At 40.7% G+C, this 20,676-nt stretch overlaps 1 protein-coding gene across 6 annotated transcripts in view; it reads left to right on the top strand.

Annotated features, from left to right (window-relative positions):
* Positions 1-20,676, top strand: part of Myo81F (Myosin 81F) — a 550,527-nt gene that overhangs the window by 295,353 nt on the left and 234,498 nt on the right. For all 6 annotated transcript variants that reach the window (XM_070279498.1, XM_070279502.1, XM_070279501.1 and 3 more), the window contains one exon: positions 9,740-9,977. In XM_070279498.1, coding sequence (XP_070135599.1) covers positions 9,740-9,977 — 238 coding nt within the window. The remainder of the gene's footprint in view (positions 1-9,739; positions 9,978-20,676) is intronic.

Here is a 20,676-nt window from a genome sequence, read left to right as displayed (position 1 = left end):
ATCACTTTTAGGTTAGCAGTTAGCAATGCAAGTCCTATCCATCTTCTTTGAAACGTGAGGCTGGGCTTGTTGTGGTGGTGCCTATACCAGCCAATTCGTCATCTATGTTGCCTGTTATGTCCCTGTGAACTGGGGCCGACATGGGGCTAATTTTATACTCTTGTACCAAATAGTGAAGAGATGAGCTACAGGGTGAGGTCGCTTGGCTGCGGTTAATTGGTCGCTTGGCTGTCGCTGAACATTTTTACTTCACCATTGGTGAAGCTTGATTTTTTGAGATATTTTCGTGCTTTCCTAATTGCTATCACCTCAGCTTGGAAGACGCTGTTGTGATCAGAAAGTCTGAAGGAGACTTGGATGCCTGGTTGTTGGGAGTATGCTCCACCTCCTACTTTGTTTTCTAATTTTCTTGGGACCTGGGGCTTGGTTCCATTCCTTCCGTTTGGGAATAATGGTGATGACGAAGAGTGGAAATTTTAAAAGTTCCCCGTGTTGTTGGAATTCCACTTATGTGATTACACTTCTTCAGCTGGAAAGTGTAGATTGTACATTTGGAGCATGGCAAGGATCTGGCCCCGGTTCCTTGATTGTGGCTGGAATACAGATTCTCGTTCTAAGGATCACTCTTCGTCGCATGCCATAACCTTGACGTCGCTCTGAGCTTTCAAAGGGTTGGGCTCTTTCTCTTCTCGACGTAAGTGAACTTCTTGAGACCTTCGAAAAACTTGAAAGATTTTCAAGATTTGAGACTTTTATGTATTCATGTACGAAAATTGTATTGTTTAAACTCAGTTTTAAAACAAATGAAACTAATTGGAGTAACATTAGCGTACATTGGATGATCCTCTTGACTAGGTTTTTGGGGAAAATTTGTATTAATAAGACAATAAAGGGAATGAGGTTTAAGCTTAAGATGTTTTTTTCTGGATTTTGATCAGAGAACTTCGACGAGTATGAATCACGCTCGAAGAAAAAAGAATCAAATCACATCGCCCGTCACCAGTCGCAACAATTCCAACTGCTTCAAGTACAACTCAACTGAAACTGAGTTGATATGAGTCGAACGCTTTGGTCTACCTCGGTTCGAATCAAATCGCTTTGAACCAATGGAAGGGTACGCTTCACTTAGGTTGATGCAAACTTTAAGTTGCGGGTATACGACGATCCAGGCAAATGATTTAAAATATTAGGGCTTACTCGAGTAAAAATCTATACCTGCAACTTATGAAGCGTACTGGAAGTTTTGATCGCCTCGCCCTCGAAAAAGGAGAAAAAGAAAGAGGTCAAGTTAAAAAATGAAAAAAACCAACCAATCAATGTATTGAGTGCCGATCACTGATTTGGATCATTTTCGGGTACTTCTTCACTGCATCGAACAAATAAAAAAAATCATTCCCCCCAGCAGGTTTGATAGTGATTCAAACTTGTTTCAAATCCAGTAATTGGCGCGTCTTGTTCGCTCTGTCCACATGAAGCAAGCTTAAAAATCAAACAGAGACTCAAAAAATACTTGAGTATGAAGAAAAAAAAATGATTCGTAAAGTTTTTTGGTGTCCACATGCTTCGCCATGTGATTCTTTTATTGAGGTGTTCTCACAAGTACAATATTTGGTTTGCCGGTTATATAGTATCAGCGAGGGGACAATTCAACTTGTTAAGGATGAACGTGAGTGTGCCGCTCACTGACAGTGTGAGCACTCTCAAACTTTTTTAGAAGCTCTCTCATTTGCTCCCATTTTGCCTCATTTTACAGTCCAATTTACGAAAAAAAAAAATATTTCCACTAAGAAAATTTTCTTCGAAATTTGGTTAGGACAAGTTTTCTCCATAGGAAGTAAAGATAGGGAAGCGTAGATTTCCATTTTTTAAGGCACCGTAGCTAGAAGAATTCTTTAATATAAAATATTTTTAAATTAAAAAATGAAATAAAAAACTTAAAATAATATAATATTTTTAAGATAAACAAGAAAGGAAAGCTAACTTCGGGCGGAGCCGAAGTTTATATACCCTTGCAGTTAAAACCGGATATATATCGCAAACATCGGATATAGTTGGCCGATCCTTATATGAATATGATAATATAACCCAATTTATTATAATACAAAACCTAAAAATGTCCCAAACTTCTATCTTCTAAAGTTGGGTCATTTCCGATCGTTCAGTTATATGGCAGCTATAGGATATAGTCGGCCGATCCTAATGAAATTTGGTAGGTTGGATCAACTAACCAAAAATAGAATCTGTACTAAATTCCAGCTTTCTATCTTCAAAAACACGAAAGTTGGATCATTTCCGATCGTTCAGTTATATGGCAGATATAGGATATACTCGGCCGATCCTTACGAAATTTGGCATGTCGTATTATTTTGCCAAAAATAGCTCTCACCTAAAATTTGAACTCTTTAACTTTAAAAACACCAAAGTTATACCATTTCCGATCAATCAGTTATATGGCAGCTATAGGATATAGTCGGCCGATCCCGGCCGTTCCGACTTATATACTGCGTGCAAAGGAAAGAAGGGTGTGTGCAAAGTTTCAAGACGATAGCTTTAAAACTGAGAGACTAGTTTGCGTAGAAACAGACAGACGGACAGACGGACAGACGGACATGCTCATATCAACTCAGGAGGTGATCCTGATCAAGAATATATATACTTTATAGGGTCGGAGATGTCTCCTTCACTGCGTTGCACACTTTTGGACAAAATTATAATACCCTCTGCAAGGGTATAAAAATGAAATAAAAAACTTATCGATCAGTGAATCTTTTTTTTTCGATCAATTAATACTCTGCTCTCATTGTTTTTTATTGCTACGCATGCACTCAAAATATTTGATAACCGTGGATCGTCTTTAAACTAGTGATTTGTGGATCGTTGGTGATATAGGGTTCCACGGTGTAACGAAATGTTTTTCTGCTCCCCGCTCGCAACAATTTGCGGCGGCTAGCTCACAGAGTTTGTGGGTCTGTTCCACCGAATTTTTAGTTCGACGTGATTGCCCGAGCCCAGAAATAATAAAAATAGCATAAAACATTAAACACATTACATTCAGAGGTTTTTCCCAAGATACAATGTTAGTTTCTCAATAACAGGTTCCGCTCCGTATTTTTGCTGCTACTCCTGGTTCCGCCTGGCTCCGTCGTCGGCGCTTCCTGTTGGTGGTTCCGAGTGTCCTACTCCGTCGCCGCTGCTACTCTCCGTGCTGCGTTGCTTTAGATTCCCCTAGCCGTCGCTTGTTTGGCTGGGCACACGCGGGCCTTCCTACCTTTCGGAACAGCCCCTTGTATCGTCTGCGACTGATCAAAGACTGGGCAGCGCTCTTCCCCTTCGTTAGTCCAGGGATCCACCGCGCATACGCGCTAGCGAGCCAGGATTGGGAGTTGCCAGTGGTTGCCACGTTCCTTTCTCCACAATCAACGGAAGTTGCCGTTGATGAGCGTGCGTCACTATTTCGCAACTCCGGGGACACATCGCGCATACGCGCTAGCGTGCCAGGATTTAAAGTTGCCGTTGATGATCGTGCGTCGCGCTCTCGCTACACCGGCAAGTCCTATCCTTGTTTTGCAGGACTACGCTTGTTTGTTGCGATTTCAGGAGTATAGGGTTGGAGATGTCTTCTACAGTGCTTTACACACTTTGGACCAAAATTATAATACTTTTATAATTATATTACTAATTATAATAACTGAACAATCGGAAATGACCCAACTTTCGTATTTTTGAAGATAGAAAATTTAAACTTTTTACAGATTCTATTGGTCAGTTGATCGGACCTGCCAAATTTCATAACGATCGGCCAACTATATCTTATAGTTGCCATATTACTAAACGATTGGAAATAACCCAACTTTCGTGATTTTGAAGATAAAAAGTTGGAACTTCGTAAAGATTATATTTTTCAGGTCATTTGATGCGTCCTACCAAATTTCAAACCGATCGGCAGACTTTATTTTATAGCGGCCATATACCTGAACGATTGCAAATGGTATTTCGTATTTGGTAAAAATACCAACTATAAAATTTTTGAAGAAAGAAGTTTATGACTTGTTTTTAGATTTTGTTTTGTTATGAATTGGTTACATTAAATTGGTTAAAATTATAGTGGTTAAATTAAAGTGCCACGCCTGGTCCTGGGCCGCTCGCACCATGATCCTGCGAACAATCTCAAAGACTTTCTTCAGCTTCATCGCATTCTCTGTTGGCGTGCCTTGCCCAGCTCCTGTGCCTAAGGTGTTTTCGTCGAACAGGCTCGCGGCATCCTTGACCATGTGGACTCCGATAATGCCGAGTTTACTGCCAGCATTAGCTCTGGCCAGTGCTCGTCCCATGTCCTTTCCAGCGAACTGAATGATCATAGTCTTGACCGTCCTGTTCGCTCTTTCTGCGGTAAACTGGTGGCGCACGCCGAGCTCCCCTAGGAACTTATTTAAACTTCGGCTAGTGAATTATACGCCATTGTCCGTCACCATTATCTTTGGTACTCCAAATCGAGCGACAATTCTTTTTCGGATCGCTCTCTGTAGCTCCTAGGTCGTTGCTATTCGGAGTGGCACCATTTCCGTCCACTTCCCGTCAACGGCTTGTACTTCAGGCAAGTTTCGCACCTCCTTATATCTTTCCGGATGGCCCTCTGCACCCCTGGCCAGAAGTATCTGGCTTCCACTTTGGCTATTGTTTTCCTCACGCTTAGGTGTCCTGCCGTCGGAGCGTCATGGTTCTCTTTGAGGACCTGCTGCCTCGTCTCCGTCGCCACGCATAATTTCCACGATGCCAATTCCTCGCTTCCAGCTCTTTGCGGGTCGTGGCGGTAGACCAAGCCGCCGTTTTCAACGTAATCCGGAAACTTCTGCTTGTCTGGCGCTTTTCCACACGCGTTAATTGATTTCACTCTCCCTGGCACTTCTTAGTTTCTCCAATACTGGTTGGCGAGACAGCGCGTCGGCGACCACGTTGAACACCCACCTCGCTATTCCCCCAAGCGGGCTCTCGATATTGTTGAGCCACTTCAGCGACCTATGGTTCGTGATCACGTCGAACTGGTATCCCTTCAGGTAGGGTATAATTTGTCTAATCGCCCACACTAATGCCAGGCCTCCTTCTCCGTCGCTGAGTAGTAAAGCGTATTTTGCAGTCTGCTACTTGCGCGTGGCAAAGGATGACAGAGTCGTCATATCTTTGGTGATAGCGAAATCCAAGGTGGCATCTTTAAAACCAATATCGATTCCGCGTATGGAGCTGCAGACAGCAGTTATGGGAGCACGTTTAGCCCACAAGGTGATATGAACACGCAACCTACGAATCAACAAAGCCACATACTCCAAGATAATGTTGCATTGGCTAACTATGGACCCCCGCAACTTTCATCAGGTCGTGATGCACAGAGTCGCCGAAATTCTTGAAACAACACTGGTCGAGCAATGGCGGTGGATCCCTTCAAAGCTGAACGTAGCAGATGGAGCTACCAAGGTCACCGGGCAAAGCCAGCAAGAGACGTGGGTAACGGACCCAGAGTTTTTGAAGACTGATGCAAACTGTAAATGGATTTGTATTTTATTGAAGTCGAAAAATTGTGAACTATAGTTATAACTGAATTGTATTTGTTAGTTGTTAATCAGTAAATTTACTCTTAGATAGCTTAGGGCGGAGCGGGAGCGAAAGCTCATATTCCCTCTTGTGCTCTTAAGATTAGAGAAAATTATAATCGAATTTATAACGTTGAAGAGGCACGACCATTTCATTCGTTTTCGTTTTCGCCCATTTCTTTAAATATTAAGCAGCCACCTTTCTTTTTTTATTTTTTGTTACTCGAAGTGTGAGATAAACTAATCTCGTTATACACAAGCAACTGGCCAATATCCAAGATGTAGGAGAGCATCATCGATACCTCGGAGATACGGAAGCATGTGATGACGACGCATAGGATATCAGCAGTTAGTTCAACGCCCACGATTTCTCAAATTGGCGGCGATTATACAGAGCAGTGGCATTAGTACTAGGAGTACTAGTGCCACTGCTCTGTATAATACTCCTAGTACTACTGGTAGTACTAGTACAGTATACTAGTACTAGTGCCAACAACCATGACAATGGCTCATGTAGGCAAGGCAAAGATGCTGCAATACAAGCAATCTCAAGCCATCGCTTTCGCAGAAGAACTAAAAACGTTATCCGCGAGACCGCCGCTCCTCAAGGGAAGCAGATTGGCCGGGATGAACGCATACCTAAACTACGAAGGAGTACTATGAGCTAGAGGCAGACTAAACGCAGCTGACATAGCTGAGGCCCCCCATCATGCTACCACCAGCTCGTTCAGGAGACTGTAACAAACGACATCACAAATTCGTTACATATCGTTTTATATATATTATTCTAGATTGACAGAACAGTTCCCAGACGGATCCCGAGGGCAAGAGTTGGATGCTGCGAGAGGTCGTTCACCTATACAGTCGTTGACTATTTTGGCCCCTTATTGGTGAACGTCGGCCGGCGCAAAGAGATGAGATGGGTAGCTTTGTTCACCTGTGTGACATTGCGCGCGGTGCATTTTGAGATCGCCTACAGTCTAGACACCAGTTCATGTATCATGTGCCTAGCCAATTTTATAACCTTTCGAGAAACACCGAAGGAAATATTTTCGGACAATGGAACCAATTTTAGAGCCACGGAAAAGGCCGTGCGCAAGGACCTGAAAAAGATCGAGCACGATAAGATCACCATTAAGTTCACCGGCATAAAGTGGCGATTCAACCCACCAGGAGCACCGCACATGGGTGGAGCATGGAAGAGTCTCGTCCGGACAACGAAAGGAATATTGAAGAACATTTGCCCAAGTTAACCTTTCAACGACGAAATGATGGAGGCACAATTTTTCATCAACTCGCGACCTCTCACGTTCGTAAGTCTGGATTCCAAGGATGACGCCGCCCTGACTCCAAACCACCTGCTACTAGGATCAGCGAACGGATATAAGCCGCTGCCCAAAGAGGGGATGAATCTGAAGTGTATATGGAACTAGACTCAGCGCTTCGGAGACCGCTTTTGGCAACGATGGGTTAAGGAGTATGCGCCCGTATTAACCAGGCGCACCAAATGGTTTGAGAAGGTACCTCCAATCACCATCGGAAGCATCGTTGTAGTAGTAGATGAGCTTCTTCCCAGGAACCAGTAGTTAAAAGGACGCGTGACTGACGCCATGATGGCGAAGGATGGACAAGTTAGACGGGTGACCAGCATGGTGTTATAGAAACCAGCAACAAAGGTAGCAGTTCTGGATGTCAGCTTGGAGAATGGTAACTGACCACGGATCGGGATCAATTACGAGGGAGGGAATAAATAGTAAATTGAATCTGACAGTGGAGAATATAATTCTTATAATCAGCTTTATGCACGGTAAAATTTGACCGATCTAGTAAATATCTTGAAAAATCTATACTGCTGCAATTGTTTTTATACCCTTGCAGAGGGTATTATAATTTTGTCCAAAAGTGTGCAACGCAGTGAAGGAGACATCACCGACCCTATAAAAAATATATATTCTTGATCAGGATCACCTCCTGAGTTGATATAAGCGTGTCCGTCTGTCTGTCTGTTTCTACGCGAACTAGTCTCTCAGTTTTAAAGCTATCATCTTGAAACTTTGCACACATCCATCTTTCCTTTGCATGCAGTATATAAGTCGGAACGGCCGGGATTGGCCGACTATATCCTATAGCTGCCATATAACGGATCGGAAATGGTATAACTTTGATGTTTTTAGAGTAAGAGAATTAGATGTAAGAATTTTACATGAGAACTACTTTTGGCAAAATAATACGACATGCCAAATTTCATAAGGATCGGCTGACTATAGCTTATAGCTTTCATATAATGAACGATCGAAAATGACCCAACTTTCGTGTTTTTGAAGAAAAAAAGCTGGAACTTCGTACAGATTATATTGTTTTGAAAATAGAAGCTTGTATTGTAATAAATTGTTAATATGTAATATGATACTCTCATCATGATCAGCCCACTATGTCCGATATTGTTGATTTTGTAGCAGGATTGCTACTTTTGGGTATATATAATTATTAGCTATAAATGTATCTCATAACGGTAAACTGTTGTCGTTGCTTGTTGTCGGTTCTGGCTCTCCCTCTCTCTCTCTCTTGTGCTCTCACGCTCTCATTGCTTTACGGCGAGTAATGAGGGTTGATGCTGATCACGAGTTGAGAGCGGAGTCAGTCGAACACCAGCAGCGATCTGAAGCTTATCTAGTCAAGACTAATAATAGAAAAATATAAAAAGCAAAGTGTTGGTGCGCTATTTGGGACATTTGTCATATCCCTACAATTTGTATCTGATTATAACTGCAATGGTATATCAACTTCGGCTCCGCTCGAAGTTAGCTTTCCTTCCTTTTTATACCCTTGCAGAGGGTATTAATTTTGTCCAAAAGTGTGCAACGCAGTGAAGGAGACATCTCCGACCTTATAAAGTATTCTTTATTTAAAAGTTTTATTTCTTTATAAGAAATAATTTTTTTTTTTTATTTTTTTTTTCTTTGTTTATTCTTTATTTTTAAAGTATTCTTTATAAGGTCGGAAGAATATATTCTATATATTCTTGATCAGGATCACCTCCTGAGTTGATATAAGCTTGTCCGTCTGTCCGTCGGTTTCTAAGCAAGCTTGTCTCTCAGTTTTCTGTTTTTCTTTTCATCTTTCCTTTGCACGCAGTATAAGTCGGAACGGCTGGGATTCGCCGACTATATCCTATAGCTGCCATATAACGGATCGGAAATGGTATAACTTTGGTGATTTTAGAGTTAGAGAGCTAAAATTTTACACGAGAGCTATTTTTGGCAAAATTTTGCGACATGCCTTTTTAATTTTATAAGGATCGGACGACTATATCCTATAGCTGCCATACAACTGAACGATCGGAATTGACACAACTTTCTTGTTGTTGAAGATAGAAAGCTGGAACTTAAAACAGATTATATTTTTGGTCAGTTAATCCGACCTACCAAATTTCATAAGGATGGGCCGACTATATCCTATAGCTGGCATATAACTGAACAATCGGAAATTTGGTAAAAATTCCAACTTTGGTATTTGGTAAAAATATTAACTTTGGTAATTTTGAAGACAGAAGTTTGGGACATTTTTTAAATTTTGTTTTGTTATGAATTGGTTAAATTATGATATTCTCATAAGGATCGGCCAACTATATCCGATTTTTCGTTCTACCTGCAAGGGTATATCAACTTCGGCTCGGCCCGAAGTTAGCTTTCCTTTCTTGTTTATATCTGAAAAACAATATTAATCCAAATCGGATGAAGCGATTAAGAGGAGATATAGACGTATAAATACCATTTTCCATTGAACGTGTGGATCTCGAAGACTATAAGAGATAGAACTATACGATTGGGATCTTGGACTCGTATGGAATCCTAGTTCATTAATCCTAGCAATAGTTCATTAATATTTTTACGATATGTTTTTATGTCAATTTCAAAATTTAAATATCGGGCAATTGTTAGAGAAGGTATAGACTTTTATTCTGATCCCCCACAAAATGTTCTGTTTTTTTTACAAGCGGAAAAGTGTGCAACAAAAATTGTTTGCTTAGAATTCATAACATTTAATTTCAAAGGTTAGTTAAAGTGTGGATGGAAGAGATGAGTACCGGGTATAATATATATTCAAGAAACTCGACAAGAAACTATAGCCGTCCTTTCTTGTTTTTTTTTTAGGATCGTTCAGGACGAAATGGACGCATTAGCGAACATTGCCGAAAATATTAAGCAATCTGTCATGGATAATGAATGCTCTGTAAGAAATTCATTGGAAATATCAACACATCAGGATACAGTTGACTTGGATAACATTTTTGCATTTTTGGGTGAAGGTTCTGAGATGAGCTGTGCTAATATACTAATTGAAGAGATAAATGATAAAATGAGCCATTTAGTTCAGGATCTTGACCAAGAAGTAAGTATGTTTTAAATTGTTTATACTAATGATTAGTTACTAATAATTTTTTTAATTTTATAGTATGAATATATCAATTAAAAAAAACGGTTGACGAGGTAGAATCTTGTTCAAGCATCTCGTTTTCTTTGATGCTTGCTTTGGTTCTACCAGTTTAATCGGTATGATTTGATGCAGGTCAAAGCAAGTATGAGTTCCACGTTTGCTTTTTCAAATGCATTCGTGCAATGCTCTACTAGCATCAAACTCAGAGAGTAACATTAAAGCCTGCGTTGTCCCATAATTAAAGCTATAGTGACACAGACAACTACTGCGGAGCTTCAGCGGACTTGAATCCCGTAACTGCTTATGGAAGGTAGAAGAAGGAAGCGGTGCCCAGCTATGTCAGTAATGATGCTTTGATGTAAAAATTATTCTCATTTTGTGTCTCTGCTCGGGTACCACACTATAAGGGACATTAGTGCCCAACGGTTAACTTTTTTTGTTGTGCTTGTTGGTGAGAACTAACAACTATTTTTAGAACTCTTAGAACACATACATGTAGTGTAAAAAAAATATGTTTCTTTGTATGTATTTATCACTGCGCCCGCAATGGCGTAAACATTTTTTGGTTTCCAAATTTCCATTTCTGACGATTTCGGTTTCTTCAGAATAAGCAGGAGGGCATAGTGGTCGTATTTATAACTCAACGATAATAAGCACCTTTAAACCCATTTCCTTGTTGTCATGTTTTGATTTCTTTTTTGTTTTAATCTTGCTTTTTTTTCTTAAATCATCTCTTTGCGAGACTATCAAGAGGTGTATCAAATCTTATATTTTTAACTTAATTAACAGTCATTTTGACTGATACAGACAGGGACCGCAAATAAGACGTATGAGTTCAAAAAAATTTGAACCACAAAAGAGCCTTTGCGGGAAAACATATACCATTTTTTGACGGTGAATCCGGAAACACTTTTATTTTCGATTTCTATTGTTTGAAAAATAATTGAAATATAACTCTTATTTTCAATTTTTATAATAATAATTAAGAATAAGAATTATTTTTCAATTTTTATTCCCTTGCAGAGGGTATTATAATTTTGTCCAAAAGTGTGCAACGCAGTGAAGGAGACATCTCCGACCCTATAAAGTATATATATTCTTGATCAGGATCACCTCCTGAGTTGAAATGAGCGAGTTCAAATTTGAAACGGGAGCTATATTTGGCAACACATTACGACATGCCAAATTTCATAAGGATCGGCTGACTATATCTTATAGCTGCCATATAGCTGAACGATCGGAAATGACCCAACTTTCGTGTTTTTGAAGATAGAAAGCTGGAACTTAGTACAGATTCTATTTTTGGTCAGTTGATCCAACCTACCAAATTTCATTAGGATCGGCCGACTATATCCTTTAGCTGCCATATAACTGAACGATCGGAAATGGTATTTGGTATTAATATCAACTTTCGTGTTTTTAAAGATAGAAGCTTGGGACTTTTTTTAGATTTTTTATTGTAATTAATTGGTTTTATTATGATGTAATCATAAGGATCGGCCAACTATATCCGATGTTTGCGATATATATCCGGTTTTAACTGCAAGGGTATATCAGCTTCGGCTCCGCCCGAAGTTAGCTTTCCTTTCTTGTTTTAATAATAATTAAACATAAGAACTATTTTTCAATTTTTATAAAATATAAAAAAAAAAGTTTTTATTGAGTTTTTATTATAAAAATTGAAAATAAGAATTATAATTTAATTTTTATTTTAAAAATTGAAAATAAAAATTGAATGCAAATAACTTTTGAACCGAGTGGACTATTAAAAAACGGTTAACATATCTGTGTAACGATTTTGATCTGTGATGCAGTACCTTTCAAATGATGTATCGAATGTATTAATAGTCCAAAAGTCGGTTCAGAAGTTATTTCTGAATAACTTTCCCATCTGGATGATCTGTGCGGTAAATTGTAGCATACCTTCAATATGGTTTTTGTTTAAGAATTGTGACAATTCTAGCGAGGACCTCGGCGCTTTTGCGAATAAGACGTCTGGCGTATCTTTTGACGCAATATACACATTCTGTGACTTTTGATTGCGCGTTGCGGTCGCTTGTCGCATGCGACTCTATAAATCCTTGATATTTCTGATCTCTTTTCTCTTGGTTCAATGTTAATCTTTCATTATTCCAATGTTCCAAAGACGTTACGGACTTAAAATAGAATTTTTACATTTTCATTTTTCACCATACTCACCTTCTTTGTAAGAGGTTGTTGTTAGATATAAATTTTTCTAACAAGTTTCGATCGTGCTTGGATAATTCAGTTATTATTAATTTTGATTCTAAATGCGTAGAGCCTTTTTGCAGTGGACTGTATTTTGTACTGCTCTTGATTGTTTCGCTGTCTACTTGGTACTGAAGAAAATTTGCAATGTTGCCATAGGTGGTACTTATTCCAAAACTAAATAACTAAGCGGTAGTTTCCAAATAAACCGGCCCACCCTAAAACACTGTTTCTGAATGAGGTTGTTGTTGTCAATTCTCCTGATGCCATCTTGAGCCTTAATGCTCGTACGACGTTGTCCTTTCCTGGATAGGTTTCGATCACTCTCGCTAGATGGGTGATTGGTGGTGTGTTGGACTCCTTCCGACAGAACGCTGCCGATCTTGATATTGGGTGTGGCCTTGGTCCACTTTGGTCGCTGCTGAAGACTAGTCAGGTACTCCTGGTGCCATTTTTTCCAGAAGCCTTGGTACATCGATTGGATAGTCTGCCAGTATCCTAAACAGCCCACAGGAATGTGGCCAAGATTCGCATCCGCGGTTCGTCGTAAATGGTCGCCCGATCGGGAAATAGGCTGGTGACAGATAGTTGCTATCTGTATCCGATGGGTCGTGAATTGACAACCGCACTGATCTGCGCCAGCAAGGTGCGCATTTGTTCATGTTAGTGTGCCTCATTCTGCAAATGACTCGTCGAAGATGCAGATTGACACATCGAACTTCTGATTCCCACTTTCCTTCCCAATGTGGAGCACGCGGTGGGATGAAGGTCCATTGGATACCTTCGTCTGCTAGAGAGTTCGCTACGTGATCCTTGTATTGTGTTGAGCTCAGTAGCTGCCGCATTTGATCGAGGGATCGCCTCGCTCCACAGTGGTCGATTTGGCCTCGCTAGCGGCATTTAATTATGATTTTAATATTTAAATAAACGTGAATTTAATTTTACCTATCGAACACATACACCTTGATTAGATCCTAACGATGTTTTCTAAGCTTATTAATCACCTGAAGATCAACTGTGAACTTTTAAATTCAGCAGGTGATATATACAATTTTTGCGCCGGTGATATATAGGTGATATATACAAGTTATTTTACTTTTAGGAAGAGTGTCAGAGTCGATGCGCACACTTTTCTTAGTATGGCACGGCGAAGCGATCCCCTCTAAAAAGTTATAATATTCGTAATTGAAAGCTTTGCATTAAGAGAAGTTTGTAACAAATATGATTGTAACGAAAAGCCGCTTTCCGGAATTAGAAAAAACCTGCCCAATTCAATAGTAGACTTGTCCAGAAGTGGAAGAAGTGCGATAGAAATAAGGCGGCTTTAGAAAAAAGTAATAAACAATGTCTAGACACCCCTCACGCATCATTTAGAAATGTTGGACACCCTGAGAAAGGTATTTCAGAGTGTTACAAAAAAAATAAAATTAACAAACTATCAGGCATTTCGGAGGACGTCTTGACGGATGCATTCTGCATTGTTGTTCTGTACAAAATTTACTCAGTTCTAGACTTATGTATTGTAAAGTCATCTAGAGCGCTGTGAATCATGAGGGAATATAAAAATAACAAAAGGCAAACATTATTTCAGCTCTCCGGTTGGGGTTTTATCAGGATTATAAATAATTATCTATATTATAGATTATAAATCTACCATAAAGTAGATTTGTAAGAATGTATGTAATTCGTTTGGCATTGGCAGCATTGAGCCCATTTTGTGAAAAACTTGGACTCTGATATTGAATGTAGAATTGTAATGTTCACCATTTGCATTAGTATTTTGATCTATTTCTGTTGCTCCGAACGATGTCATTTTAAAGCATGAATTGAATGTTCGAATTGACCTAAGGAACACCTTAGAATATGGATCCGTGCCGATAAATCAGCCGTTCATGGTTCAGGTGGTGTTTCAATTTCTGGTAGTTCCACTTTTCCTGACGCGCAACACGTCCCAGCTGACTCATTTTTGAATTTCAGAGCATGACAATGCGGACATTCCTTGTCCATAGAACCAATTACCACTTTTGAGTGAGCATAATACTCAATATCAGGCTCATACTGGAATGCTAGACGCAGGAATGAATGAGATATAAATGCTCGATGTACCTGTGGTCGTTGTTGGTCATTTGTTCTTCGTCTATTGACTGTGAAACGGCTTGATTGTCGTTGTTGCGCTATTCTAACACGTACATCAGTATTTTGTTGCTGGATTTGTTCTTCGGTTCTTCTATTTTGCATGTTTCGAGATCTAATTGTGTCACGGCTCAAATCACCCCCTGTGCGTTTTATTGGCATTGCTCACTCTACAAAACACTCAATATATTTATTTAATGATGAAGGATTTTTGCCCCAGTTTAAATTGAGTTAAAATGCTATGGTAGCATTTGTCAGTGTGATGAGGTAGTAACTCACTTTATATGCGATTTTTGGTATGTCGAACAGGATTTAAGAGGATGAAAAATAGATGTTGGTGGATTTTCAGACCTTCTCAATACGCTCACAAAATATCATGAGTAACAAAAACTGTGACACGCGAATTTTATATATATAGATATAATTAACCACAGAGCATGCCTTCTAAATTTTCAGACGAAAAAGTGCTGGTGCTATTTATAGATGTTGGACATACCAAGTACACATGGAACATATCAAAAAGAGCAGCAAAAGCCCAAAACGCCAATATTTATCCGTGCTACGACTAATTGCTCTCCGCGAATAAAAAATACTATCCAAGTGGCATCACAGTCACGGATTATTATGCTGAAGTGTCTCTAAAAAGTTTGGTGGACCATACTAAAAAAAAGGATCATGGATGCAAGCCCACAAACTAATCAGATTGAGAATAACAATATAATTAATTTAACAGCGGTTTACAAATGGGTTTGTGATGGCAGCAACGGCCATTCAACTTATAGACAACAGTTTAATGATCCCGATGGTAACATAATTGACCAATATTTATATGCAATTTGTATTGCAAGTCCAGAAACTTTCTCCCAGAAAGAAAATTTAGTCGTATGGAAAAACAATCGACCTTCTTCTACGCGGTATTATCGTCCAATCAAAATACTTTGCGTGAAAGAAACGACGGAGTTGACTCAAGGGAAGTTAAAAATATAAAGAAACAAATATTAAATATTTAACCAACATGTAACGGCAAGATTGATGGAAAAACATTTAGCGTCGTTTCGGACAGCTCTTCGTAAACATGCGGAATCTGTAGCGCAACACCCAAAAATATGAACGACTTAAATTTGATAAAAACGATTTCAAAAAACATCAACCTTTTTGAATATGGGGTATTAAGTCTCCACGAATGGGTTAGAATTTTTGAGTGTGTTTTCCGCATTTCATACAGAATACCAATAAACATATGGCAAGTTCGAGGTGCTGATAAGGATATTTTTGAGCAAAATAAAAGAAATATACAGCAGAAGATGAGAGAAGAAATGAATTTATTGGTGGACATACCTATCGCCTGTACTGGAAGCACTAACAATGGAAACACTGCACGAAGATTTTTCCTGGCTTTTTTCTTTTTATACCCTTGCAGAGGGTATTATAATTTTGCTCAAAATAATTTGTTTGTACTGAGTCCGATCGAGAGTCTGTCGTTTAACGCCTTGCCTTTGACGTCCCGGAATGAGCCGTCGAAGACTTATCTGAGTTTCCGACCCAATACAGGATGATGTGGTAGGTAGAAATTCCTTCCGTTGGGAATTTCGCTCGGTGAGATTTCTTGCATGTGTCCTAGATTTTGATATTCTCTCGATTTTGATTGAAGTTTAATTAGGACCTGAGGCTGTAAAAGGAAGCTCCACGATGTATTTGCCATCATCGTCTCGAGTGTGTGTATTGAGAAAGTGTTTCTCGACCTCTTCGCCTCAGGTTGAATTTCTGCCTTGGGTTGAATGCTTTCCAGTTCCATAGCGTTCAGATACATATGACAGTTCTGAGCCTGTGTCCAAAAGGAGTCGGCATGCTACCAAAAGTCTCTTAGCGTTTTGAACGTTGACCGGGTCCTTCTGTTTCATTCATGTGATAGTGAAAACATGCAGTGCCTTGTTCGCATACAATTGCTGTGGAGCCTTCTGTTTGTGCGACGTGACTAATAGTCACCGGTGAGATATGTGCTTTGTGACGGTTTGGCACAAGTCCTGAAGGTACTTCGATCTACTAACAGGGTCCAGCCGTGTTCAGGGAAAGTGGGCGTGGTTCTTGTATCTTCAGTAGTGACATGATCGTTACGCGAATCGTCGTAGATCGAATCGAAAGGGGCTGGGAGAAGGATTCCGAAATAGCATTGTGAGGGGGTAAAAACATTTCTTGGCTAAGGTCAATATTAGAAGTTGCTAAATGTTGGTAAAAGATGGGGCTAGATTTCTTTTGTTGGTGCCCAAACAAAAGATTTATTATAAATTAAATTTCATTAACGTTATAATTTGGGGAAATTTCTTATAAAATAAATTAACATAATTAAATATACATATTTTAAATGTTTAGGTGAGGGGCCGTTGTGCCGCTCAGCTGAACTTAAGAGCGCATCCGCGCTGAAGAGCATTCTATGCATTCTTCCTCTCTCGTCGGCCGTCGTCGATCGTCCGCTCTGGTTTATATTTCCGTTTAGCGTTTATGCTTTCTAAGTTAAGTTCAGTATTCTCTTGTAAGCAGCCCAATAAAAGCTGACCGCGTTATATTCACTGGAAGACGCCCCCGACTTTTTTATTCAACATTTCAACTCCTGGAATCTTTTGCGGCAACTACGCCCCCCTACAAACATTTGGTCCTTCGAGCCGGATAATTCCTGTATTTTCTTCCACCAGCAGTTCTTGGCATTGTTCCGCCAAAAGATAGGTACATTTTTCCGTCTCCATCTCTCTGCCGGTCTTCAGCAGTGATCCGAACATTAAATTTCGTTCACACTGCTGCAAGATTGTTTTGTCCTTCCGTGTCAAATCCAAGTCCGTGTCAAATCCAAGAGTTTTCCGACACAACGGCAGTTTGAGATTTTCTAATAATCTATAATAATCTTCAAATTCTGCAAATTTTTCCATCCGTCTCCGTTTTGTGTGCTGCCCATATTCCTAGCCGTTTTCGGCCTCTCCGTTATCCATTCGCTTGCCAACGGTCGAGGCATATGTGCATTCACATACATACATACACACATACATATTTTTTTTGGTGCAATTAATCCGCGAAAAATTCGCAAGTGAACAGTGAAATTGTGTGGTGACAAAAAGGCATAATTAATATTGGCCAGCCGGTGTGAATTAGTTCCGGAATTTCCAAATTCACCGAACAGTCCGCCGCTGTCGTAATATTTGTTTTTATCTTCCCCAATCAGTGTCATTTTTTACACCACATAACTTTTCTGTTCCCCCAACTATACAGTCCACTTATCAACGCTCCATTGTGCCAACATATGCCCACATGCCCTTAAATATATTCGTACCTTCATGCATGTCCATATATTTTCTGCCTCCAATTTCAGGAAATATATAACCAATAAAATTTATCATATACAGTCCACTTATCCGCGCTCCACTGTGCCAACATATGCCCCACATGCCCTTACATACATATATCCGTACTTGCAAGCATGTCCATATATTTCCAAATATTTTCTGCCCCCAATTTCAGGAAATATATAGCCGATAAAATTTAAAAAAAATTTAATTTTTCTAAAACCAACAATTATAAACTGCCATTTCACTACAAATCCGTGATTGTGTCGCTTAAATTCTTAAATCCTCGACCTAGCCGTGTTGTGTTTTTTGGTGCTGTTTTTTTTCCTTTGGGGTACGTACAGGGTGCCGACGGCATAACCGGCTGCGTAACAAATAAATTAACAAAAAAAATAAATTAATTATAAATTTATATATTTATAATTATAACCACCACAATTTATTTAATTAATATTTCCGTTCGAGCGAAGGGCCAGTTTTGTTTTAAGTCTCCTTTCCGGCCACTCAACAATTAAAATAATTTAAAAAAAATTAATAATCGAAAATTATAAATAATTTAATTATTAACCTTCTGTCTGAATAGAGCCGCGGTTTCACTTCCACCTTTTCGGCTTCGGGATAACTAAATCCAATTAATTAAAGATTAAGGTTTCAAATCCACCCTTCCATAATAATTAAATCCGACAATGAGCCAAAAATTAATTATTATTGATTATTTATTTTTTTTGTGTTTAATACAAGCCAAGGTCAAGTCCACCTTTCCGACTCCGCAAGTTCGAAGAGAGTTAAGGATTCAATATCTACGTAGGAACCACACTTGTATACATATACATATATAGTTCGTCTACAATTTTTTTTTCGAACAAGCACGTATTTTTCCATTTTCCGTGCCTCCAACGCTGCTTCTATTCCGCATCAGGCAACATCCACCTACAATCTGAGCAAACCTCGTCTCCTTTTGGGTTTTTCTGGTGCCTGAAGATTTTCTTTCCACATTCGAATTGTGCCGCACACGACTTTCCTTTCGACATCGGCGCCACTATTTCGCACTTGCTCCTTGTAATTGCATTTCATCCGCGATCTCACCGTTCTCATCACATTAGTGCGACCGGCAACTACTTCGTACGAGGCACCTGTTGCGCACGTCAGTCGACAAGCGCCGACCAGCAAATTGGACTCTGAGAATGCCCACGGGAGACGACAAAAAGCCGCGTTCGATCCCAGCCATCCGTTTGGACAGATCTCAATCCGCATCTCCGCGGACGCCTCTTTTGAAGCCTAAGGCTACCAGTGCAAGTCCAAGGGCAAAGAGTGGCGATGCCGTCAATACAATCCCCGATCCTTCACAGAGGCAGACTCGCTCCAAAAAATGGCTCCAACAGATCGAATTAGCCAATTTGAGGCTAACATAAATACTCCGGGCGCCCCAGAAACGGAAATAGGCTCCCAATACATGTGCGAAGTCCATCGGGACCAAATTCGGGCACTATGGGAGAAGGTGGAGAAGAGCTATGAGAGGTGCTCCGGTTTGATAGCCGTGTCCGACGACAATGCGGCCGCCTCGACAGTGCTGGAAGCGAAGTACAGCTACTGTTACTCCGTCTATTCGAGGTGTATTGCCCAGCTTCAGGAGAAAATTGCCTCCCAATTCATTCAGGCGTCAATGTCCACACGCCCGCGTCTACAGGCTGCCGGTTACCTCCCGTGGATACCGAGGTCTTTGCGGGTGATTATCTTCGGTGGCCCACCTTCAGAGACTTGTTTACAGCCATTTACATCCAAAACTCGCGGCTCACCCCGGTAGAGAAGTTGTTCCACTTACTGTCCAAAACAAGTGGTGACGCCCACGCCATTGTTTCTAGGCTCCGCTTACCCATGAGGGGTTTGTCGCCGCGTGGCAAAGCCTCACAGACCGCTTTGAGAACCGGCGGCTATTGGTCAACAGCCAGTTGAAGATCCTTTTCAACATCCAGGCTATTTCTTAAGAGTCCGGGGTCGCGCTGAAGGAGCTGCAAACCACCATTCAGAGTTGTCTGACAGCCCTAGAAATGTCCTCCATTAATGTTGAGGCTTGGGACTGTCTCCTGGTTTTTATGATTTCGTCAAAGCTTCCCAAAGTCACACTTTCTATGTGGGAGCAATCCGTACATAATAAGGCCGAAATTCCAACATGGAAGGAATTAGATAACTTCCTGACAGAGCGCTATCGCACTGTGGAGGCCATCAACGGCGTCAGGCCTAGTGGCTCCATTCCGCGTTTCCTAGAAATGGATGTAAATGGGCGCTCTGACTACATTAAGAAGAAGCAGTTATGTTTAAACTGTTTTGCTGGAGGGCACCAGCAGTGAGACTGCACGAGCGCCCATACATGCTTCACATGCCACAGCCGACACCATACCCTCCTGCACCGCGGCAATCCGTTCGCCACCGCTCCAAGTCCGCCTACGCCAGCAAATGGCTCAGAGGATCAGTCGAATGTGCAGGTGTGTTTCGCTTCCGGGTCAGGAGCAGTCCTACTGGGCACGGCCCTTATCAACGTGTGCCATTTGGGGTGCACCGTCCAGGCACGAGCACTAATAGACTCAGGGTCCGAAGCGACTTTCATAACGGAACGACTGTTCAACCTTGTCAAGTTTCCCTTCAAGACGATTCACGCACAAGTTTCCGGCCTTAATCAGACCATTTCCGCGCAGTCTACTAAATTGTGCCATTTCTCCATTCGGTCGCCGTCTAGACCCGGGCTACAATTAGAGACTGCGGCTTACGTTCTTCCGCAGTTGGCAGGAAATCTGCCATCATATCCGATTTCGCGAGATCGTCTCAAGGGGCTGCCCGACATTCCCCTGGCGGACCCCAACTTCTTTGAGAGCTCCCAAGCTCTGACATTCTTCCGTCCATTCTCCTCGGTAATTCCAAGGCTAACATCTGCGGGTCGCTTCTCGGTCAGGAGACCATTTTCG

The sequence above is a fragment of the Drosophila bipectinata genome, chromosome 3L, assembly GCF_030179905.1.
Source record: "Drosophila bipectinata strain 14024-0381.07 chromosome 3L, DbipHiC1v2, whole genome shotgun sequence".
NCBI lineage: Eukaryota > Metazoa > Arthropoda > Insecta > Diptera > Drosophilidae > Drosophila > Drosophila bipectinata.
The sequence above is the reverse complement of the archived record's forward strand: the minus strand, read 5'-3'. Positions and strand labels throughout refer to the sequence as shown.